At 49.0% G+C, this 22,427-nt stretch overlaps 9 protein-coding genes across 9 annotated transcripts; 4 read left to right on the forward strand and 5 right to left on the reverse strand.

Moving 5' to 3' along the window:
• Window positions 1-94: 94 nt before the first annotated feature.
• Window positions 95-2,578, reverse strand: abaA (transcription factor AbaA; the record flags this gene model as incomplete). The annotated part of the gene is made up of 3 exons (XM_057120456.1): window positions 95-1,857; window positions 1,918-2,094; window positions 2,149-2,578. The coding sequence occupies 3 exons, from the start codon at window positions 2,576-2,578 to the stop codon at window positions 95-97; spliced, it is 2,370 nt and encodes a 789-aa protein (XP_056970011.1).
• A 1,040-nt stretch (window positions 2,579-3,618) lies between these two features.
• Window positions 3,619-6,543, reverse strand: mrd1 (RNA-binding ribosome biosynthesis protein MRD1; the record flags this gene model as incomplete). The annotated part of the gene is made up of 4 exons (XM_057120457.1): window positions 3,619-4,836; window positions 4,892-5,164; window positions 5,423-6,199; window positions 6,316-6,543. 4 exons carry the CDS (start codon window positions 6,541-6,543, stop codon window positions 3,619-3,621), a joined length of 2,496 nt encoding a protein of 831 aa, XP_056970012.1.
• Window positions 6,544-6,823: 280 nt separating this feature from the next.
• N7484_010071 (dynein light chain DYN2) lies at window positions 6,824-7,434 on the forward strand (the record flags this gene model as incomplete). The annotated part of the gene is made up of 7 exons (XM_057120458.1): window positions 6,824-6,854; window positions 6,905-6,927; window positions 6,982-7,015; window positions 7,066-7,100; window positions 7,160-7,186; window positions 7,249-7,318; window positions 7,370-7,434. The coding sequence occupies 7 exons, from the start codon at window positions 6,824-6,826 to the stop codon at window positions 7,432-7,434; spliced, it is 285 nt and encodes a 94-aa protein (XP_056970013.1).
• Window positions 7,435-7,845: 411 nt separating this feature from the next.
• Window positions 7,846-8,721, forward strand: N7484_010072 (rhodopsin family protein; the record flags this gene model as incomplete). The annotated part of the gene is made up of 7 exons (XM_057120459.1): window positions 7,846-7,882; window positions 8,014-8,067; window positions 8,126-8,159; window positions 8,221-8,245; window positions 8,320-8,352; window positions 8,452-8,492; window positions 8,550-8,721. The coding sequence occupies 7 exons, from the start codon at window positions 7,846-7,848 to the stop codon at window positions 8,719-8,721; spliced, it is 396 nt and encodes a 131-aa protein (XP_056970014.1).
• A 343-nt stretch (window positions 8,722-9,064) lies between these two features.
• N7484_010073 (sodium:solute symporter family protein) lies at window positions 9,065-11,232 on the reverse strand (the record flags this gene model as incomplete). Its single annotated transcript, XM_057120460.1, has 3 exons — window positions 9,065-10,266; window positions 10,326-11,050; window positions 11,111-11,232. The coding sequence occupies 3 exons, from the start codon at window positions 11,230-11,232 to the stop codon at window positions 9,065-9,067; spliced, it is 2,049 nt and encodes a 682-aa protein (XP_056970015.1).
• A 1,996-nt stretch (window positions 11,233-13,228) lies between these two features.
• Window positions 13,229-13,839, reverse strand: N7484_010074 (SEC61-beta family protein; the record flags this gene model as incomplete). The annotated part of the gene is made up of 3 exons (XM_057120461.1): window positions 13,229-13,263; window positions 13,347-13,692; window positions 13,837-13,839. 3 exons carry the CDS (start codon window positions 13,837-13,839, stop codon window positions 13,229-13,231), a joined length of 384 nt encoding a protein of 127 aa, XP_056970016.1.
• Window positions 13,840-14,519: 680 nt separating this feature from the next.
• N7484_010075 (uncharacterized protein) lies at window positions 14,520-15,685 on the reverse strand (the record flags this gene model as incomplete). The annotated part of the gene is made up of 4 exons (XM_057120462.1): window positions 14,520-14,810; window positions 14,865-15,062; window positions 15,115-15,547; window positions 15,603-15,685. 4 exons carry the CDS (start codon window positions 15,683-15,685, stop codon window positions 14,520-14,522), a joined length of 1,005 nt encoding a protein of 334 aa, XP_056970017.1.
• A 3,467-nt stretch (window positions 15,686-19,152) lies between these two features.
• Window positions 19,153-20,823, forward strand: N7484_010076 (cytochrome P450; the record flags this gene model as incomplete). Its single annotated transcript, XM_057120463.1, has 6 exons — window positions 19,153-19,466; window positions 19,517-19,547; window positions 19,597-19,740; window positions 19,791-19,920; window positions 19,973-20,603; window positions 20,655-20,823. 6 exons carry the CDS (start codon window positions 19,153-19,155, stop codon window positions 20,821-20,823), a joined length of 1,419 nt encoding a protein of 472 aa, XP_056970018.1.
• A 386-nt stretch (window positions 20,824-21,209) lies between these two features.
• Window positions 21,210-22,042, forward strand: N7484_010077 (uncharacterized protein; the record flags this gene model as incomplete). Its single annotated transcript, XM_057120464.1, has 2 exons — window positions 21,210-21,414; window positions 21,465-22,042. 2 exons carry the CDS (start codon window positions 21,210-21,212, stop codon window positions 22,040-22,042), a joined length of 783 nt encoding a protein of 260 aa, XP_056970019.1.
• Window positions 22,043-22,427: the final 385 nt, after the last annotated feature.

Here is a 22,427-nt window from a genome sequence, read left to right on the forward strand (position 1 = left end):
GCAGGAAATAGCAAAGGTATAAGAGTACATGGAACCGCTCCAGAATAAGATTATCATTACCAATAGAATTTTTGTTTTTTGATGGTTTGGGTCATTAAACTGCATCCACAGTCCCATCATCTGCGTAGGAAGTATGCGCATGTTCGGGGCCTGCCCCGTGCATACCAGGACCATTGGACATGCGGCCAACGAGCTTGTCCATCAAGTCTTCCGGTATGCCATCAAAATGATGCGGTTGCTGCGACTCACGCGAGACGGGGCCTTGGTGCTCCGAGTATGGAATGTGGTGATATCCACCAGCGCTCACATCTCCCGGGATAGAGGTAGAATGGGCTCCCCAGGAAGCTTGGGCGTGGCCAAGATCTTCTAGGGATTGAGAGCCCGACGTAAAGAAACCGTTTAGCACATTGTGGTTGTTGTTGTCGTGAAGACTAACACCGTGCTGTTGAGATGGCATGTAATGGCCAGTATCGTGGCCAATGTTGTAGCCAAGAGAAGGGTGAGAGAGCGGGAGGTCGTGCATGTTCATCATTACAGGCCCCCCGCTGGTGATGCTAAGACTGGTGGGTTGAGATGTCTCCGGGGCAAGGCTGGTGGCGAAGGAATCCAGCACGGAGGTGGCGGCCGTCTTGTCACCGAGGCCATCTTCAGCTTTCGAGATAGAGCTCATAAAATCGATTTGACCGGAGGAATTAAACATATTAGCCACGTTGTCGTGGGACGATTGGTACATAGGCCATTGTGAGTGGGATTGACTTTGGTGAATCAGGTCATGGGGTTGCGGTGTCTGATAGACGCTCTGAGAGGGTTTGTTGAGAAGGATGGAATCCAGAGAGAGGGGAGGAAGATCGACACCAACACTAGTAGCTGGCCGAGGGCTATTAGTTTGAGTGCGATCCGGGGGCGGGATAAGCCGGCGCCAGGTAGTTGTGCCGACCTCACCAGGTCGTGTTTGGCGGAATTTCCAGACCAAGATAGCCATTCGCTCGCTCTCATCCTGTTGTCCATGACCCTGAAATTGGTTGGAGAGGCGTCTGGAACTGGATGGCATAGCGCGAATCTCCTGTACTGCAGACAGAGAGCGTAGGTAGCGCCGAGTACGTTCATCAGTGGAAAGAATGGATTCTGGCTGAGCGGAATCTTCCGCAATGCGCTTGTCCTGGGTTAACTCAGTGAAGAGCTTCGCCCACCATTGCGATTCGAAGAGAGGCTTGACCTTGGTAGATTGAGGTTTCGGGAGAGGGTGGAATGTCTCCCATTTCTCTCGTCCGGCCTCGTATAGACGCGTACTACAGGTCCAATCTTCCATCTGGCCTATCATGAACACATCACCAGCTGTAGGGTGGGCAAAGTCAAGATCTAATTGAATACCAAGACGAGACCCAGGAGGAGGAAAATCAGACATGAGCTGCAAGTTGACTTCAAGCATGATGATGTCACAGTCGAGAGAGCCTTCATCGATAATAGATGATAGCTCAGGGAATGAGGATCGCCAGCCATTCACATTTTCCAAGGGCATCGGAGGAGCAGGGTGGTGCAGATCGCCTTGCAGGCGGGTGTATGCATGCAGAGAATTGTCGACTCGGTTAGGCTGCTGAGGCGTGCTGACCCACATGTCAAAGCTAAAACCATGGATGTTCTTGGTCCCTGTTTCTTGCATGTTTGATCCCAGAGTGTAGTGAGGTGGCGGTAGGTCTCCTGCGTATGATTGTATTGAACGCATGGGATCGTGGTACTGTGTTGAGGCTCCGTAGTGACTCGACGCGCCATGGTCGATCGAGGCTCTCCATTTCGGTGTGGAGGTTTGAGAATGTCCACTTGATCGCTCTGCAGACTGTTCACGGACAAGTCGCTCCCCTGAAGCTCTTGTTAATGTCTGGCACTTTGGCTTATGACTACTCGTATACTAGAACTCACAGTCTGGGTCCCCTTTCAGAAACGAGTCGAGTACTTGAAGGTGACTCGAAACCTGCTTACGAGTTCGACGCTTGCCAGTCAACTTGAAGATATACTCGGCAATCAACTCATTTCGGCCGTATGACTTTCCCCGTTCAGACCACTTGCGGCGACCCATAGGAGGGTTTGCCTCGAGAGCTGTACTCAAGTGTTAGTTTCTTTAATGCCAATAAGAATGGGTTCAATTCTTACCTTGCTGGAAAGCATCCTCCAATTCGTCAGACCACACTGGCTCTCCGTCCTTGCCAGTGTCCCGTCGAGGACGGGCCCGATACTCTAAGTACTTCTGCGACTTGAGGTAGCTTCGACCCCGTCGAGGAGCCACATTGGGCCCCACTGAATGGAGTCGGCGAAGCTTCCGCGCATGAAGCCGAGCAGCTACTTGCTGATGGTGGTGGAGATTGGGGGCGGCGACTTGGTGATGGACAGGAGGATGGGGATACTTGTAAGCCATCTGCTGAAGATGATCATCCCGGCCAGCGACATCGTGAGTCAAGACATCAGAATATGACTGAACGTTACCAGAGGTGTTCTGCAAAGCCCTGTCTGAATGAGCCCCCACGGGATCAATGGACGGCTGGTTCTGAGGCACAAGGCACTCTTGTTGCCAGTCAGCAGCCATGGAGCGGACCAAGGACGGGCTTCTCGAAAAGAATGACAGATTCCAACGAGGAGGGGGAGTTGAGAGGCACCGTCAAATGCTTCCTGCCTGGCAAAGAACGCAGCACAGTCACAAACACAGCGACCCAAGAACGCAAATGTCTGAAGAGAATGTCAGAACCTGGGAAAGAGAATGTGAGAGCGAGCAGGAAGGTGTTTATAGGGAACCATAACTCCCCTAGGAGAGGGGTGCTGTAGTCCCAGTAGCAACATTGTTCCGACAGGTTTGCTTTGCCTGCACCACGACCCTCGAACGCCAGCTCCATACTCCTACGCAGGTCCCAGACCCTAGGCCTTCGCGTCCAGACACTGTGTGGGGAGCAAAGGACGGGCGCCAGCCGTCCTTGCCGCGACAAATCAGGAGTCAAGAAAGGGCCTGATATGAAGGAAGTGCTGCCGAAGCAAGGGATGCTGCAGCAGCACGATCCAGTGACGAACGAGTCGGAGATTTTGTACAGCCCGAGGTGACCTTGAGGCAGCATCACTTGGGCTCATGTTGACAATCATCGACAATAATCAGTGGCGATTACAGGTCCGTAGGAATGTTGGATGTCCAACGGCGTCGCTGATTGCTCGAGTTGAGGAATGTTCAACCACCGACGACCACCACAACCCCCACTGGAATGTAGGTCAAGCTGATCTTTAAAATTAATCAACAAATAAACACAGCAGATAACGCATTCAGAAAATAATCCATGGTTCAATAACTGGGGGTGGGATCTTGCGGTTGGAAAGGAGTTCGTAGTACATTAGGGTTGGTTAGGGTTAAGAGAACCTAGGATAGGGACGAACATGGATGAAATGCAAAATGCACGAGCGCTGCACGTATGGTGCATTGACAGCCGCAGGAACGTGTTCGGGGTATCTCTTTTACTATCTCGTAGGTAATCAACAAAAAATGGCTGCAAGTAATCGTACATCGTTTTTCCCCTGAACGCAAGGGGTGGTTATCGGCCAATGGACTCGACGCCCTTCTTGCAGGGAGAAGGAGACTTAGCACCTTCATGCTTCGTCGTTCTCCTGGGCCCCTACAGTGAATTTTTTGCGTCCCCCGCCCGTAAGCTGTTGGATCTTGACCCTGTCCGCCTGTTGACCCATCTTCTTCTCTATCTTCTCGATCTCCTCCTCGGCATCGACAGCCTCCTCGTTCACGAATTCCAGGACCAAGCGGCGGCCAAGGAGATGCGTGTTTTTCAACGCGTCCATGGCATTTTCCGCTTCGCGAGCACTGATGAAATCCGCGAAACCGAAACCGCGAGCAGTCCGGTCGAACTTTTGAGGCACACGGACCGAGCGCAATTGGCCGTACGCTCCAAATAGAGAACGAATTTCCTTCTTGGTGGCCTGGAATGGCAAGTTCTTGATGATGATCTTGGTCCGTCTCGCCGCAATCTTCTTGGCCGTATCTTCCCGTCTCCGCTCCTCCGCAGCATCGTTGCCCTTGTGGGAGGCGCGGATGACAAGTTCGTGCCCATCTAACTTGTAGCCATCCATGGCGGCCAGTGCTGCTTGGGCCTGATCTTTGGTCCTGAACTCTGCAAAACCGAAACCCATGCTGAGGGTTTGTCCAGGTTTCTTTGGATCGGGCTTGGTCTTGATGCGGCCAGTGACAAAACCTTCCAACGGCTTGAATGCCTGCAGGAATCCCTCGTTGGTAGTCGAGAAGCTCAAGTTCTTCACGAAGAGAGTTGACGTGACGCTGGGTCCCTCGGCCTCGTCTGCGGCAAAAGTATCAGAGGTAGAGAATCCCTGACCCTTGCCTCGCACCTCCGGAGCAGCAACATGAGCACTGACTGTGCCATCAAACAAGTTCTTTGGAGCCTTTTCTAAGAAGAGAATCGACTCACCCACCTTTCGGTAGGCAAGACCCTTGAACGCCTTCTGCGCTTCGTCGGGCCTTCCAAACTCAACAATGGCAATGGTGCCACTGGGTGGCATCAGCAGCCGAATGATTGTGCCATAAGGCTCAAACAGCGACCTGAGATCACTAGACTTCACGCCATAAGAAAAGTTCTTCACCAAGATCGCTGTGTTGCCTCGTTCACGCTCCTTGAAAGCATCAATGTTGACTCCGTTCGAGGCAAAGTAAGCCTTTGTCTCTTGAATAACATGTGTCTCAGCATGTGCCTGCTTCACAGCAGCTTCAGACGAGGTTGGATCCAACAGCTCTGCCTTGGTAACACCGAGTCTCTCAGCCACGGATGACATTACGGCATCAGTCTATATCATAATTAGCATATGTAGTCCAACTTATCGCCCTAAAGGAACAACTAACGTTCATGTAAAGGGAATTCCAGCTGAATGAGGAAGACCCAGACTCCATTTTACGTTTGATCTGCTTTTGCTTCTTCAAGGGAAGCTTTGAAAGCTCATATTCGTCAATCTTGTAACTCTTCTTAGCTGCAGCCGGGAGAATATGCAAGAGGCGACCCTGGAAATGCTTTCCATCAAGGGTGCGATAGGCATCTACGGCAGCATCCGCATCATGATACTGCACATAGGCGAAGCCCTTGCTGGTCTCAGTCCGAGTGTCAAAAGCAACATGAATCTATATTCCATTAGTACTTGATCGAAGTAAAAAATTTGTGTAACAAGTCTTGTGCATGGAATGTGGTGTGTTGCTCTTTTCAGATAATCAAGAAGCATCTACTAAAATCTCTTGCCTGGTGACATCATTTGCGCTTGGCATAAGATGTCCCTATCAGGACAGTCATCATACGAGCACACCGCCGGCATTCGTTCTGTAAAAGAACGTGCTGGCATAGTGGAAGGAGGTGATAGGGAGAGAATGGAACCAAGAACTAACCTCTTCAGTTTTGCCGAATGGAGAAAATAAAGGGTGAAGGTCCGCTTCTTTCAGATCGTAGGAGAGATTTCTCAAAAACAGACGAGCAGAATCGCGAATGAGCTCGATGTTTTTAGCCTGCTCAGGCGAAATTTCAGTTTCCTTCTCTTCCTCATCTGCGGGTTCATCGACTGTCTCATCAACATTAGTGACGGGCTCGGGCTCGGGCTGAGATGTGATCTGCTCGATGGCGGCACTACGGGATTCATCCATGGGAGAACTCCGAGACTCGACCGGTTTGTCGACCTTTCGCTCTTCAAACTCGGCCTGCTCATCCTCGTCCAGAAGACCTAATAGACGGCTTGTCTTCGACCGCAGCCAGTCCATATCAGATGCAGGGGCAGCCTCTTCTTCACCCTGGCCATCCTGTGCCGATGTATCCTCATTCCTATCCACTTCACTATGCTCAACGGCCATCGGTTCAGGTTCAGGTTCCTGGGTACTAGCAACGGGTAGGGACTCTTCTATCCGGGCCTTCTTAGGCTGGGAAGGCACTTCCTCTGCCACACTGTTGTCTTGGGTAGGTTGGTTAATAACCGGTGTAGAATCTGCGGATGGGGCAGCCATAGTATCATCATTTGCCCATGTTCGGGTCTTGCCTGACTGCATCAAAGTCATGTACTCTTTGAGCTTAGGATCTTGTGCCTTTTCAGCTTCCCTCTTGCGCTTCTTGAGTGCACCCTCCGCGGAGTTATCCACATCACGGTTACGTGTCGGATGGACAGGCTTGGAATCAATCTACAATAAACCTTGTCAGTCTCAAGACCAACTGAACTGGTCAGCGTGCACGAAAGCAAAAAAGCAAAGAAAGGATGATAGGAAAAAAGTAATTAACAACGCAAACATTCACATACCGGTCGAGCAATATCTACCGTGATTTTAGACATTTTCAAGTAAGTCCGGTTGAAATATTTCACGGCTTCTTGAGCTGTTTCATTGCTTTTGAAGCCGACGAAACCCATGCGGCGTTTAGGCAAGACATGGGCATCTGTAACTTGAAAGCGTGTGGAAAAATGATTGCGAAGCTGATCATTGGAGCAAGTGGGCGGAAGCCCACTGACAAACACTCGAGTATTTTCCATCTTGAAGTGTTGTAGCTGGAAAAGCCCCGAGTAAGTGTGAAGTAAAAGTACTTGCAGCAAATTTTTTTTTTCTGGCTTTCATAGCATGTGGGGCGGTGAATAAAGCGGTCCTATTTGTTGCACCGGCAATATGGCCAATTGAGGTGAAAGCGGTCAACCCTATCGTCGACGCGCCCTCTTCGATTGCACCGCTGCACTCTCCAATTCCTCGCGCTTGCTCACGCTGACAACCCTATTACCTTCGAACCCGCCGCCCTTAGAGATCCTACCTCTCGCGATTATGACTACTGAAAAGAAAGAAAAGATGGAGGGTGGGTCTTGCTGCCAGCCAAAAGTTATCATGACGCTAACCCATGTACAGCGCAGGTCAAGTCGGTTGACATGGTAGGATAGCTGGCATCTTATACTTATGAATTGGGATCTGATACTTTTTTTTAGACTGAGGATATGCAGCGGGAAGCTATTGATCTCGGTATGGGACTCTGATCCTTCGACGGAATGAATTGCGACTGATTTTCCCAGCTATCGAGGCCATGGAGAAATACCACATTGAGAAGGTATGGACAACCCTTCTACTCTTCGTCAAGCTTTTGCATCATATGCTAATCAATTGTAGGATATCGCGCAGTACATTAAGAAAGAGGTCCGACCCCGCCATTCTAGCCGACCTACCCCTCCTCCTTTCGACACTAACAACCCGTCTAGTTTGACTCCCGAAAGGGTGCTACCTGGCACTGTGTTGTCGGGCGCAACTTTGGTAGCTTCGTCACCCATGGTCAGTACTAACCGCTCCACTGTCTCGAATTGATACTTATTCCTTCTACAGAGACGAAACACTTCATCTACTTCTACCTGGGCCACTGTGCCATCCTCCTCTTCAAGACCCAGTAATCGAGCGGATACAGCATAAATTTGTGGCATCGATGATTGGGGGCTCTATCTAAGGGTCGAAGTCTACAAAATATTTTGAACAGCGATCTTTTTTTTCCGTTATGTCTTGCTGGACTTTGATGCCAGGCTACTTCGACTTGTATGCAAATAATCGCCGCATTGTGTAAACAGGCTTTTCTGAATATTCAAGAAAATTTCTTTGAAGTTCTAAGATCTATATTAGAAGCATAGTTAGGGTAACGTAGTCAAGCTTCCTGGGTGCAAAGAACAATATATATTGTTGACAGTACCTGATCATCAGATGGACCTCACGTGCTCCCTGCCAAGGAGCCAAGCCACAACTTAAGCCGCTGCCTTCAGGTCTGTTGACGTCGGCTCCCTTTCTCCCTCTCTTCCTCAATCAACAACATCATGGCGCTCTGTATTCCAATTACTTGTGGCACCCACGGTAAGCTATGACTTCGGTTATGAACCTTTGGCGACGCCGGTGTGGGGGCCGGTGCCTTTGGCTGGTCCCGGGCGTTTAGCCTGTGGACTACCCGCCCCATCTAGATTGCGGAACGCTAACCAGGATTACAGAGTTCACCTCGATGCTCGAGGGGTATGAAAATGTCCGCGCTTACTGCTACAATTGTATGCTGCCTGTTTTTGCACGAACTGTCATAATGTGAGCCTCGCTGATATTATTTAGGCCGAAACTGGAATGGACATTGCATCACCCGTTGGTATGTGGCTGAGCACCTCGATTTGTGGGAAGCCTAGCTAACAACCATGGAAATAATTTAGGCCGTTCTTCACTGTTTGCTTCGTTGTATGTTTTTAAAGTCTCATGTTCAGGCTTAAACTCTGCGATAATCTTGGAATATTGCTAATGTTTTCACTTAGCCGATAATTCCTCTGTCAACTCACAAGTACAAGGTACGTCATTATGCCTCAAGACTACATCTTTTCTGGATGATTTTTGATGGATACCAGGTGGTCAGCTGGTTGGTATAATGTACTAACGAATCTTTTTAGGAGGTTTTGTGCTACACCTGTCGCTTTTCGCAGGATCTTCGGTAAGATACACTCCACCAAGCACAAGTGCCGATGACCCAAGTGCTAACAAACCCAAGCGATCGAACTGACATTACGCCTGATACTCGACCGCCAGTAATGCCAAATTATCAGTGGGGCCCTCCAGGCCCGCAACAGCCTCCTCAAGCTCACGGAGCTTCAGGGCCTCTGGCCGAAGCTCAGAAAGGCCAACCGCCACCGCAGCATCAAGGGCCAGTTGACTATAAGTGAGCACAAAATTTTTCAAGCCGTGTTTTATGGGGTTGCTACCCTTCAAAACAATTTGATTCGGGGAGCTTTCGGCGCTAAGCACTTGATTTTTCAACCTTTTCAACCTTTTTGTATCGTTTGTTTTTGTTTGGTTTTTTGAGTCAGTTATTATCCAATCCATGAATCTTGTCTATCCAGGCGGAAGAATATGTTTTGAAAGAATGATATATGAGATTTATAATATAAATCGTATTAACTACTAGGTAACCGGATAATAGGGGTATAGAAAGACATATCCGACCCAAACAAAAACCAAAGTGGTGCCAGCCCAAATTTTCCAAACATCATATACAATCATCAAATTCTAAGCAGAGGACTCGGCCTCCTTAGCCTTCTCCCCAACAGCCTCCGTCGGGGTCGCAACCCCAGAAGCCTGCATCTCATCAGCCTTCCTTCCCCGGTAAACAGCCGGCCTTGTACCCATAGCATCATAAGCCATCATCCGCACAACGCGCACAATACTTTCGCGTCCCTCATAGAGCGGGAAAATGACGACACCAAACAGTGTGCAGAATAGCCACAGGATACCGACAACAACCCAGCCGGTGAAGAACTTCTTGCTGAAAACATACGAAGTACCGTACATCGGGATCGGCCAGAGGATCAGCATAGCGAAGGCCATAAAGATGGTCAATGTGCGGGAGTAGAGAGCGGCTTTGTTGAGTTTGCGGATTTCATCTTCGTTCTCAGTCTCACTAGGTCCTGCCTCGCCAGGGACGAGCTCAATGTCGATGTGTGCATCTGCAGCAACTTCCGAGTCGTCCACTTTGCGGATTTGGCGCATGGACTCGTAGTCGTAGTTTTGAGAACCGAAGATCAGGGTAAGAATAGGGGAGATGACAACCGGACTGAGGAGAGCGGCAACGTTACCCGCTAGCATGGGGTAGTTGTCACCAGTGGTAGTCACAGTCAGAGTACCGTATTGCTTCTGTGCAGTAACCAGCCAAGCAATCAGAGAAACAGCCAATCCAAGCGGAGGAGACACAGCAGCTGCAATCCAGTTCTGGCCCTTCCAGAGCAATGTCATAGCACCGGGGAACACGGCAGAAGAGATAATAACACCCATGAGTAGGTATAGGTAACCCATGCCGATACCGGCGTAGTAGAGACCTGTTGCGAAGCTAGCCATGATAATGGAGTAGACGATACAGGACATGTGCGAGATCCAGACGAGGCGCTTGCCCTTGGCTTGCGGGTTGATGTAGGCCTGGTAGATGTCGTAGGTGAAGATCGACGACACGGCGATGAGCTGTGCTGAGAAGGCGGATGTCACGGCCATGAAGATCATGAGGGTAGTTGCGACTGCGCCGCTGTATCCAAGAAGCTTGACAGCAGCGAAGGGAAGGACGAGACCGGCTGTGACATCGTCGCTGCTTAGGCGAGCATTGCCTTCCAAAGCGAGAGCTGAGATACCCAGGGTGGTAGCGCAGAGCCAGGGGATAGCGAACCAGCAGAGGCCACCAATAACGTAGCCAGGGAATGCGTGGACGGGGCTTGCGGCAATAGCTGTTTAAAGTTAGTTTCTTCTTCTTTTGATTGAACAGCTGGTTTTCTTGAAAACTGACCCTTGTTGTAGTAACCGTTGTCGAGGAAGACAGTTCCAAAGTTACCGATCAAGTTGATGATCCAGAAAATACCACCCTCCTTTGATCGCATAGTCAGGTAGCTACCCTCGGCGTTACCCTCAACAGGGTGCTGCTTCGCAGCTGTAACCAAGGCATCATAGACTTTCCCAGGCGAGCCCAGCTCAGCGTTGGTTGCATAGGCTGAGAACGCGAAGAGGAAGATGACAACCAGAATAACAACAGTGTGCATATAATCGGTAATGAAAGTCGCCTTGATACCACCGAAAAGTGTGTACAGAACAACACCGATAGGAAGCAGGTAGCAAGCGGCGGTAGTCGAGACTCCAGTCAAGGATGTCATGACTGCCGATCCACCAGTCAACAGCATAGCCGTGACGAGAATGTTGGTCATCAGGCAGAAGACGATGAAGACGACGTGAACAGTGGTACCGTAGCGTGCACGAATGACTTCGAGGAAAGTGTGCGCATTGGGGGCTCGTCTCTTCAGCTCAATGGCAATCGTTGCGAAAAGGAGAATCTGAACTGTTGCACCAGAAGCATAGAAGAATGGACCTGAGACGCCATATTTGTAGGCCACTGCCGAAGATTGGAGGAGCGTTGCTGCCCATGTCCAACTGCTTACTACTGCAGCAGCGACAAGACCAGACTTGACAGAGCGGCCTGCTGTTGAGAACATTTCGGAAGTTTGGACCTCATTTTGGTATCTATTGAATATTGGAATTAGTATAAGACATACAATTAAGGTTGTTCCAACCGGGACGTACCGCTTTAGGGCCCAGGTAATAAAGATCATGAGAAGGGCAAAGGCAAACCCAAGACCCAGGATAATACCATATCCGAATCCCTGGGACAAGGGCGCCGTGAAGCTAACCGTGCCAGAAGACATGGCTAAGGATCAGTCGAACTGATCAAGTAGATAGCAACGATGTGCAAAAGAAAAAAAAAAAAATGAAAGGTAGGGCTCAATGTATGACGTCGAATAAGTGAACTAGAACTCAATTCAAAGGGGATAATGAACTAAGCCCTGATAATGGGGTTGTCACAAGTCAAGTAGTCTGGTTAATGTGAAATGCATCCAAATGTGAACCTGGGGCAACGCATTGATATAAGTATGGCAACACAAGAGCCCATTCACAAGGTTCTCCGACCTCGCACAATTAACCCCGGGAGTTGACCCTTGAGCTTAGATAGGAACCCGCAATCCACAATCGAAGTTCAGATAAGAGTCGCATTGGCTCTCGTAATGCCATTCGCAGTGACCAGTCTCGCCAATGATAGGGCTTAGATCGGCGCTCCTGGCGGTACACCATATGAATAATGAAGGGATCCAGCCCCGCCACCCCGCTGGCACATTATCGAATGGAGACACGGATTGAAAATTAAATGACAATCAACGGTACCATGCACCCCATGCGCAAGGAACGGGCTATCGACGAGAACTGGTTGATTCTCGTGGGCTTATCAGGTTGGAAGTAAACAGGTGATGTGATTGGTTGAGAGATCGACAAGATAAGAGCTTCCGGTTCTGAATCGTGCATTCGGGTGGAGTCTGGGGTGAGATGGAGCCTTCCTTTTCTTTTTTTTTCTGCCTTTTCTCTCGGGAGACTCCGCTATTACAGGCTGATAAAGGCTTTTACGCGTAGAATCCGTGATAGGTTTACTCGATACGTTATTGTCATGCCCGCGGGTGATGTCGATATACATGAGCCTAAAGTGTAGTAGTCCACCCCACAGCTCAGGATGCAGGGCTTTCTAATTGAACATGATTTTGGGTAATCGGCAAATGTTATGGTCTTTAACTGATCGTAGTTAGCTCTACATATTCGTCTTCTCTTTCATTTTTCGGGATTTTGCCATGTGCAGTAGCCTATCTCGGATGGGCTAGATCTTTAAAGCTAAAAATCTATATAAATTTCCCATGGTTGCGGACGTTTACGGTTGGGTCTCCTTCGCCCCATGAATCCACCAGAGCCGCGCATTTAATTACCGTTAATGCTGACCTTCCCTCAGGCAAAATGGGTCATAAAAGGGATTGGATGAACGAATCCCGGGAGAACGTACCACCGAGAGTATTATGAATATCTTGGGTTATAGGTATTTGCTGCTCCATTCGAAATTACCTATTATCAATATTGGATAACAAAATTCCGCGACAACTCTTCAAAAAAGCCGGTCCTGAAGGTCTGTCGCCTAATCCTTTAATCGGCTGGTACTCAAGTGACTATCTACATGACAAGGGCAGCGCATAGAAAATTGATGCACCAACCGCCTGTAGGTATCGGCAACTTGGAACCCAGATTTCCAAGTATAGCCAAGGATAGTAGACGTAACAATACGGCTTAACACGGCAAGCCCTACAATTGCAAAGCGAATACACCAGATGCAAGATCTTAAAGACCGAGTCAATTCAAATTCAATGCGAGACAGTGAACACATTTAGCTCGGATATGGTACACAGCCTCGGACTACATCACTGCCAAGACAGCCCATCGTACAAGCTCGCCGGCTTCCTCCAGCGCATGCAATCGCAGGGAAGGAAGCAGCAAGGTTGCAGGACAGATGCCATGAACAGAGACAGCCCAGCCGATCGACCTACACAGCGGATAGGTCTAGGATGCTCATTTGCAGCACCCACAAAAACGAAAAACACCACACATGAGAGAAAAGCTTTGAGTTAAAAAACAGGATTCACACCAGTAGCCAAACGGAGGGTCCTGGCTGCTTTTAAGTGCAGCGGAAAGGATCAAATGTCACGGGGTATAGGAGAAAGGGTTGAGGTGGAAGGAGGGAAGATTGGAGGTGGGACACAATCCATGTGCATGTCGAGGATAAAATTGGACATGCCATCGATTGCGCGTTAAAAGTATAGTCGATGGAATTGCTTATGCGGCGAACTTGCGAGTGATCTTGGCGATGACTGGATAACGCACAAACGAATCAGCAACTCATTCAAAGCAAACAAGGAATCTTTTGCATTCCAAAGAAAGACACAAAGCTTACCGTGCAGGCCAACGACCGAGAAAATGAAGCCCAGACTCAGGACCAGGACAACAACGGGATCGACACGCAGACCGGGGCTCTCATCGGTGTAGAGCTTGAGCATAGTACCGGAGGAACCACCAGCACCAGCGGAGCGAGTAGAGCTGGGACGAGCATTGCGAAGAGACTCCTTGTGGTCGGCAGCAGCACGGCGACGCATAGCAGCACGGGGACCACCGGGGGCAGAGGGCGACGAGGGACGGCTGACAGAGGAGCCGGAGGCGACAGCGCCGGCAGCGCCAGCGGACTTGGACTCGGCGCCAGACTCAGCGCCGGAGGTGAGAGGGGAACCAGGACGAGGGGAGGCCTGGATTCATGGTTGATTAGAGATGGTGATCAAGTGCGATCATTGGGGTATTGGGAAGAAAGGAGGTTTGGTGGGTAGGCATGAGGGAGCATTGGATGGAGATCGAGCTGCTATCTCAGCAATTGGGGAGCTGGATTAGCTTACCATGATGATTATTTAGGTGTGAATGATAGAACGAAAGAATGAAGGAAAAGGAAAGAAGGGGTTCGGGGAAGAGCGAGGTTTGCGGAGTTGAATTGAGGCCACGATCACGGTTTCCTGATTGATACTAGTCATTGTATCGGTATGGTAACAACAGCACTCAACTAGATAAATTACAGTATTCAATACAACGAGCCCACCAATGAGAAGGAAATTAGCTTGGAGGCCGGGGTAGTGCTTATGAGCTGTTCAAAGCTCCAGAGTTTACGTTATTCAAATCAATTATACATCATTATTTATTGATTTCATTATATTAGACACATTGATTTCTTGATATCCTAGACTTAACCAGGGTCGTGGAAAAGCGCCTAAGGCATGGGACTGTCGTAAATGACATAGATGAAAGAACTCCTCTGGGAATCATATCCAGATAACGCCATCGGTGCACTCGTGAAAGGATATGTAAAGCAGGGTGGAGTCACACAAATTTTGGACCAAAGCCTGACATGGCATTGGGAGAAGAACAAAAAGGAAGGTCGCTGGTGAGGTATCATAGGGCCCGAATAATCAAACACATGGGCTTCAAAAAAAAAAAAAAAAAAAAAAAATTGGTAAAACGCTTATCCAACAATCATGGATGGAAAGAAGTGGTACGATAACGCTCGTGATTCCAAGTTCGGGAGAGATCAGTCAATCATCATGCGAGATGGGATTGCGCTGCCAGCCAAGTTGGATGAAAGCTCGGTGGTCTTCTCCTCAGGTTTGACCTTCTTCTTGCTGATGTGCGGTTTTAGACCGCGATGGAAGTTGTTTACGCACATGCAAGCATTAATAATGGTGATCACAATCAGGATGAGCGTGATGACGGCGAAAAATGTCATTGAGGGACGAGCCGGGAGATAGTCGATGTAGGTTGCTTGGGCGTACATGCGGAAGAGCTTGAAGACGAAGTAGGCCATAGCGGCAAAGAACAGCAGCTAGATGAATAGTCAGATGCCGAGCTAATGCATTCTCAAGTTCGATTGACTTACAATGATGACGATCATGCCGCTAGTCGATTCTCGACGAACAAACCAAGCACCGAAGGCAAGGATAATGATGGTCACGGGAACAGCGACGATGGTGAGGTAGAACTCGGCATTATGGCTGGAGGACGACACGACAACAAGGAACTGTACGGTGAAGCCGAGGAAGAAGAAGAAATCAAACTTCAGAAGGGCGATGTAGATCTAAAGAAAGTTAGTTGCGTTCAACTCAGTAAAGGGATCCCAAATGTCCTACCTGATAAGTCAGATAACGGCGCTTCATGCGCAAATCAGCACTAATGTGCTTGTAGATTGTCCAGGCAAATTCGTCATACAACTTCCATGCCACAAAAGTCATCAACACAGTGCCTAATGCGACAATGCATGGAATTATAATGAGAAACGGCTCTGACTCCACCCAAACAAGATCATCAATCTTATGCATTAGGTGCAAGTTGTTGACCGCGTTTCGGATTTGCTGCACCTGGACCGCGCCATAGATCAACAGACCCACGTTGCACAAGCAAAGGCCGATAACCTGAATGGTGTTCTTTGCTTGCAAGGCATCATACACCAAGACCAGCTCGTAAAGGAAGCCGAAACTGTACAGCGCGAGGAAAGTTGGGATTGTTTTGGACGAAGGACTGTCGTTGGCCACTTCCTGGACTTGGAAATTGACGAAGATGTAACTGCAGGCCGTTAGTTAGGAAAGGAAAACCAGGTTATGATTTCGGGGCTTCATACATCTCCAGGGCGAGTGTTACGAGAGTTTGGATAAAAGTTACAACGGCGAAAGACCAGGTCCACGTCGTGTTTGGAATGTACATCTTGCGGTTGCGCGTGGCAGCGACTGGGGCGACATTCGTATAACCTTCCCGGGCGCGGAACCCAGGACCCTGGCGAAAAGACGGATCAAACGAAGTTCCACCTAGGAGAGAAGCGCGCGACCCATGAGATAGCACCTTGCCGAAATCCGACGCGGTGCTCGGCTCCGCGGAATGCTTTGGGGAAGACACTGTGGCGGCGTTGACCTCCTGACGGAGGGTTTCACTTATTTAAGGGGGGGAGAGCTGCAGGTGGAAGGGAAAGGACTGCCGGTCCCCGATACGTGGGAGCCTCGAAACACCGGAATGCTCGTGTGTCGTGAGTGGCTTGGCGGGTTGCACAAGTGACCGGGGGTTGCAGGTAACGAAAGGGGGGGGGGAGCGAGGCTGGGCGAACTAGATTCGAGGTCGTGGGAACATCGGAGGAGCACTGCGCAAAGCCCGTGATTGTGAACGTGAAGATAAACGAGTGTTTTGAAGAGCGAACGAGCGGTCTCCAATTTTTTTTTTTTCACGAAGTGGCTTTCGGGTTCTTTTGGGTCTGGCGGGGCGAAGCCTGGTCGGATCAGCGTTACAGGCAGCAAGATGTACAGTCAGGACCCTTTCCAAATCTGTACTCTTTAAGGCTGAATTAGGGGGTGAATTAATGAGAGAAGAATAACGGTTAAAGAGAAAAGAGAAAGATCTTCAAAGCTCATAAAAGAAAGGGTCAAGGGGTGGGATTATCCGGGGTTCACTAGTCTACGCATATCTTCGACCACATACCGGCTCGGCGCGGCTACAGTATTTGGGGGCTGACACATTCTAGTAGAAATGGACTCGTTCTCGAATGTCTAGTTAACACCCCTGAATTGGGAAAAGGATGAATCAACATGGTTCATGTGGGGCAAATTTTGGACCCAAAGATGCAGGTCAGGTACAACCAAACCCTGCCGTGGTCTCGAATTGTCGGTGGATGCTTGAATGCCTGTGTTCCTCTGATCGATTCCACTTGCCATGATACGTATGTCTTTCTGCATGAATGGAGTCCCCCAATGCATGTTCCTCCGACTACGCTGTTAACGTTTTGCGGACTCAGCCTTATCCACTCATCCGAAACCGTGAAACAAGACGTTAGGGATCACGGCACACGACTGGTCCACTGTTGTTGCTGCTCCTCCCGCAAGAATTCGGCACTCAAGGGGCTGTGGCTCGTTTCCCCGTGGACCCCCAACCGTGGTGGCTGGGGTTTCCAAACCAGACTGGATTAGCCGCATTCCAGTGGCTGTGGTCAGTCGGATAAGCCACGCTGCGGCCTTCAGCCCCATTATATCATAGTGTCACACACTGTTTATGATATGGAGTCGTATTCTCGGATACGAGACTATTCCTAGAATTCGAGCTCCGAACTTGACAACTGGATATTCCCAGGTCGTCTCTGCCAAGACGATATTTCTCCGCTAATTCGCAATAGGCTCACGAGGAAAGCCACCATTATTCGTCATCCTCCTGACTATGGGGTAACCTTAGATACAGTGGCCACGAATTGTGTACGACTAGCCTGTCTGGTGTGGTTATGTTACAAAATGGCTATTCGTCACTAATTTGATACTCAATTAGCGTAAGCCCATACCCATTGTGATAGAATAGGCGCGCCCCTATAGGCTAGAGGTCAATTAAGTGCTTAGAGCTACATTAAAAAAAAAAAACTTTGAATTTCCCGCGAGCTGGAAAGCCTTGCGTCATATCTTCAACGTGAACTAGGTAGGAAGACTGATTCAAACTTCAAGAGAATCATATCGCAGGACTAACGTTCCATTGCAAGCACAAATGTGCTAAGCGGGTAGTCTTCGCCATAAGGCACTTGACCATGGGCGGTCCTTACCAGCATATTATTGTCCTCTCAGCAAGAGCAGGTGTGACTCGGTTACTCCACCAGACAGACCACATTCTAAAGCAACAGATTATTGACAAGCATATTGGGTCGTGCCCCCTTTGCATGAAGATTCGGCCTACATAGCTGTTGATGAGAGTTTCCTTCCGAGGTCGCCCCGGTCCGTAAATTTGAAATTTGGGTTAGTTGTTGACTGGAAGACACCTGACATAATTGAGGAAAGAATGGACACCTGGAGGAGCTTCCTTAAATCTGACAGTCGCCGCGAGGACCTCGGTATCTTATGAAATCCAAGTTGGCGAGAGTGAAAATTTGGATCTGAGCCACGAGTATATTTTGACTTTGACACCAATCAGACATGGTCAAGTGAACTTGATCGTCAACCTTTAAGAAAGCTTTAAAACACGTCAGGGGTGAATCCTTCCATCATTCGTGCCCCTTGCCGCTCTAGTACAACGCCGTATCCATGGATCCAACCTGTTCGATGGTCAGTGGAACGATGACGGAGACACATAGAGAAAGACCAAGATGGGTATCGCGGGAGGCGATGTCTTGAATTGATAAACATATGGCTAGTTCGCATATCTTCATTCGCTCCTTTGTCACTCTTAATTGAACCTAAGATAATGCAACCTGCAGGAATAAGAGACTGAGGGGAATCCGTCATGTGATAACCATGGAAAGCGACACCCTATGTGATACCTTTCGCATGGTAATCGATCAGTGACCGCCACAGCTGCAGTCTTGCCCCGAGCCGCAGGTGCGATTCTCTGGCAAGGGAACAATATACTTGTAAGCTAGTTGTACTCAGGTAGCCCGGTAGCGGGTGAACGGATTCGAATTGTGGACCAAGATCATTTTCTGAAGAGGGGAATTACAAAGGCGCATTCATCCATCATGTATATATTTCAAGAATCATTTGTGATTGAGAGAAATGAATTTTCGGAAGGACCGAGTCAGACTGGTTGGGCCTGGCCAGCCTCGGCGATGACGGGCGACTTTGCAAATCCTGCGATTTTACCAAGCATAGCAAGGTATCAGCAAAGAGAAGCAAGTTCTGATGATTTTGTGGCAAAAGGATAGAAAAATCGTATATTTGCAGAGGTTGCGCCAATGGTATAACTTTTACTAAGTCATAGCCTGGACACTGAGAAGAACCATCCTTATCTCCCACATACTGGCCTTATATTCGAGAACAGCAGATAAGCGGAAAAGCAGGGATACGGCATTGTATCACGGAGCACCGATTCTTCCGACGTTCTCTAGTTTCATCTCTTCAGGTTTCCCTTTTAGTACCAAGTGCCAAATGTTATCGCTTAACTCTAAGCCACTGCCCGTTCACCTTCCCCGCACCAACCCGTTCGCGCCTGATACCGACTAACTAGTTGATCGGCAATTTGTCCATCGAGATTGATCACGATGGTAGGACTGCGCCTATCTAATGATTCGGAGTCCGCGGGCTCAATCATGTCCCCTGTTATAAATATGCCTTGAAGTGGACAGGGTATTGACTGATAACTACATACACAACCGTTTGAAAGCTATTCTTCAAGTTTTTCACCCCGAGAATACGAATACATTTCTTATTGATTTCGCCATGCTGTCGCTGTGGGTAGGAGCTGTTATTTTGCTTGGATACTTCCTGGGCAGTGGATTCTTGTCACCCACATCCAAGGTGCCAGGTCCATGGTACACCCGATTTACAAGCCTGTGGATCAAATACCAGGAATTTACAGCAAACAGAAGGGAGTCAATCCATATGCTTCATAGTATTTATGGGCCTGTTGTCCGTCTGGGTCCCAATGAGATCTCTTTCACCAGTCTTGATGCTATCAAGGAGATCTACGCCTCAGGAGGAAGTGGCTATGATAAGACCGAATTCTATACTCTCTTCAGACAGTTCAAAATTAGGTAAGTCATGCCTATTGCTTACTTTAAGACCTTTGCTGACGACTAAAAAGAACGATGTTTTCGACTTTGAATAAGGATGAGGTAATGACATTCTTGAATTTTCCATGGATCATAGTTAACATCTGTAAAGCACAGCAAAAGGAAACGCATTTTCGCGGACCGATATGCGATGACCAACATTATGAAGGAAGGGCCACTGGCGGCTATTCAAGAGCGGGCAATGGCATTTGTTTCTCACTGCACTGAAGCTGGCAAGAAGAGTGTCGACATCTATGTAGGTCTTCTAATTCCACAAGCATCCAAGCTTCGCTAATCTGGATCCAGGTACTGCTCCATTGCTATGCTGTCGATTGTGTTACTTATTTCATGTTCAGCCCTGGTGGACTTAAGTCCCTCAACATCCCAAAAGACTTTGAGATCATGGAGGAACTAACCTACCATCAAAGTCTCCAAAGTAAGTACTTTCTCGCCTTAGAATGAAACTCATCGATCTGACAAAGCTAAAGAAAGCCTAATCGCTTACTACTTTCCATCTTGGGAACCCTACTTCCCCAAATTCCTCCACCCAAGAAGCTCTCCGAAATCAAACCAATATGTGCTGGACATGGTAGCCCAATCCAAAGTCGAAAACTATACACTTCTCGAAAAGCTCAAACGTAAGGAATTAAATCTCGAATTCATGCAGGCAGCAGCAGAATGCAAAGATCATATGGCTGCCGGAATCGACACAACGGGCGACGGACTCTGCCTACTAATGTGGGAACTATCTCAACCGCAAAACCTACAATTCCAACAAAAGCTACGAACTGAACTCGTCTCGGCGCCTTCCGATGCCCCACTCGATAGCCTTATCTACCTCGATGCCGTCATTAAAGAGGCACTACGCTGTTTCCCACCGATACCTATGTCTTTACCTCGGTATGTGCCTGAGGGCGGGCGGATAATCGATGGGTATCTTATTCCTGCCCATGCAATTGTCAGTGTGCAGCCGTATACGGTGCATCGTGTAAACGGGGAAGTGTTCCCCGAACCGGATCGGTTTTTGCCAGATCGATGGCTGGCAGAAGAGGGGGCCGTGGAGAGGAATAGGCATTTCTTTGCTTTTGCGACTGGTGGACGAGGATGTATTGGGAAAAAGTAGGACCTCGTGATGAAATTCTAGGGGATCATTTGCTAACTTCATGATAGTCTTGCGCTGGTGGAGATGAAAATTTTACTCCGGGAGGTGTATTCTCGGTTCCAGACTACGGTTGCATCGGATATGGATGGATGTATGAAGTTGGATGACCAGATAATCTCTGCGAGGCCTAAGAGTCAGACGTGTAAACTGGTATTTACACATGTGGACCAGATCTAGGTCTTTGGGAGCGGGGTATTCTCGGTTAGACCAGCATAAAGACAAACACGAGATAATTTTTGGTGGTTGAATCATGCCTATACGTAAGATTAGCTTGTATAAAATAAAAACAAATTTATCAAGAGACTTGATCCAAAATGGATGCTCCAGCCGATGCGGGGTGAGGGGAACGATAAGGCGGAAGCGATCACTCTGATAGGCCGTTTCTCCTACATCTCCCCTTGTTTACTTTAACCGTGTAGTTCCTGCCTTTCTTAGTATACGGAGCTTTGAAACTGCCGACCAGTCCGACTTTCCGATTCCCGAGACTGGTTATACTGGCTCACGCACCTCCCCGCAGAGTACCGCAGCTCAACACCTACAGGGAAATACCGACACACATCACAATGGCAGAAGATACCCGGGCGGTCTCATCATGTCGCTTTTCGACACGAATCTCGCTACGATGGCTTCCAGAGCCAGCCCATGAGACAACTGACACAATTGTCATGTCCGTAAAGGACTGGTATCTCGATCTACGAATGGACAAACAAACCCAGAAAATCGACTGGGCAATTGCCGGTCAGAGAATCGTCGAAAGTCAAGAACCACGTATGTCCACGCTATCCATCTTTTCCACATGCTGATGCTCACTTCCCAAGTCCGGGTATCTTTCACCCACGAACTAGACTCGCATGACGCATTCGAGAGCGTAGACTGTGGCACCTTTGTCTCACTCCCTAATGGGGATGACCTGGAGACGGGCTCTATGCCTCGTCCTGATCTTCCTGGTGCACCAGATACGGAATATGAAGAGGTGTGGAGAGAATTACCGTTCCGGCAAGGACCGGAGGGGAAGGGCAAGGGTATTTCGTGGGTCCTCGAGTCTGACGATGGTGATCTCGGTGAGCAGGAGGGAGAGGTCACGGTGGTGAAGACGTTCTTGGGACGGATCTGGGGCACTTATTTGGCCTTACAGCAGAAGCAGGTTCATGCTCGGCGCAAGGATGCATCGGGGGGGTGGGTCGTGAGTAAAACCGGGGCTGCGGCCAGTGCTCGAAGGGAAGAATGGGTGGGCTCTGGGTGGGAGGAACGATATGTGGTCGGAGTTGCTGGTGATGAGCTCGCCTCGATGATGACCGGGATAGCCGGCGAAGGAAAGGGGTCGTGGAGGGTGTGTGGGGAGCGGGTTGTTGTTCATGGAATGACATATATTGTCCGAGCATTCGAGGAGATCTAGAAGTGAAGATCTGCTCTGTGTGTTATTAATAGATCTAATTCGGCTCGTCGAGACTCGGCCCCTTGCGATCATCATTTCGGGGAATCAGCCTTGTGCCTTACTCCGGACTCTGTAAATACATGTACAACCCTGTTCCGATTGACGTAAACAATGGAATCGGACCATCCTCCATTTGGATGCAATGTGTTTCATCGCCACAATTCACGTGCCGAGATGGTGAGGAAACGGAGCAAGCCACGACTGAGAAGATGGGCTAACAAGACCCAGCAGTGGGTTTGGTGGGTTTCAGCTCACCATGTAAGTTATCACCGTATCATGCATACGACGCCAAAATCCAAACGGGCCAATGAGAGCTCACTGGACGGAAGAATTGATTGAGATTGAT

The sequence above is a fragment of the Penicillium longicatenatum genome (assembly GCF_028827895.1).
Source record: "Penicillium longicatenatum strain IBT 33135 chromosome Unknown contig_6_segment0_segment0, whole genome shotgun sequence".
NCBI lineage: Eukaryota > Fungi > Ascomycota > Eurotiomycetes > Eurotiales > Aspergillaceae > Penicillium > Penicillium longicatenatum.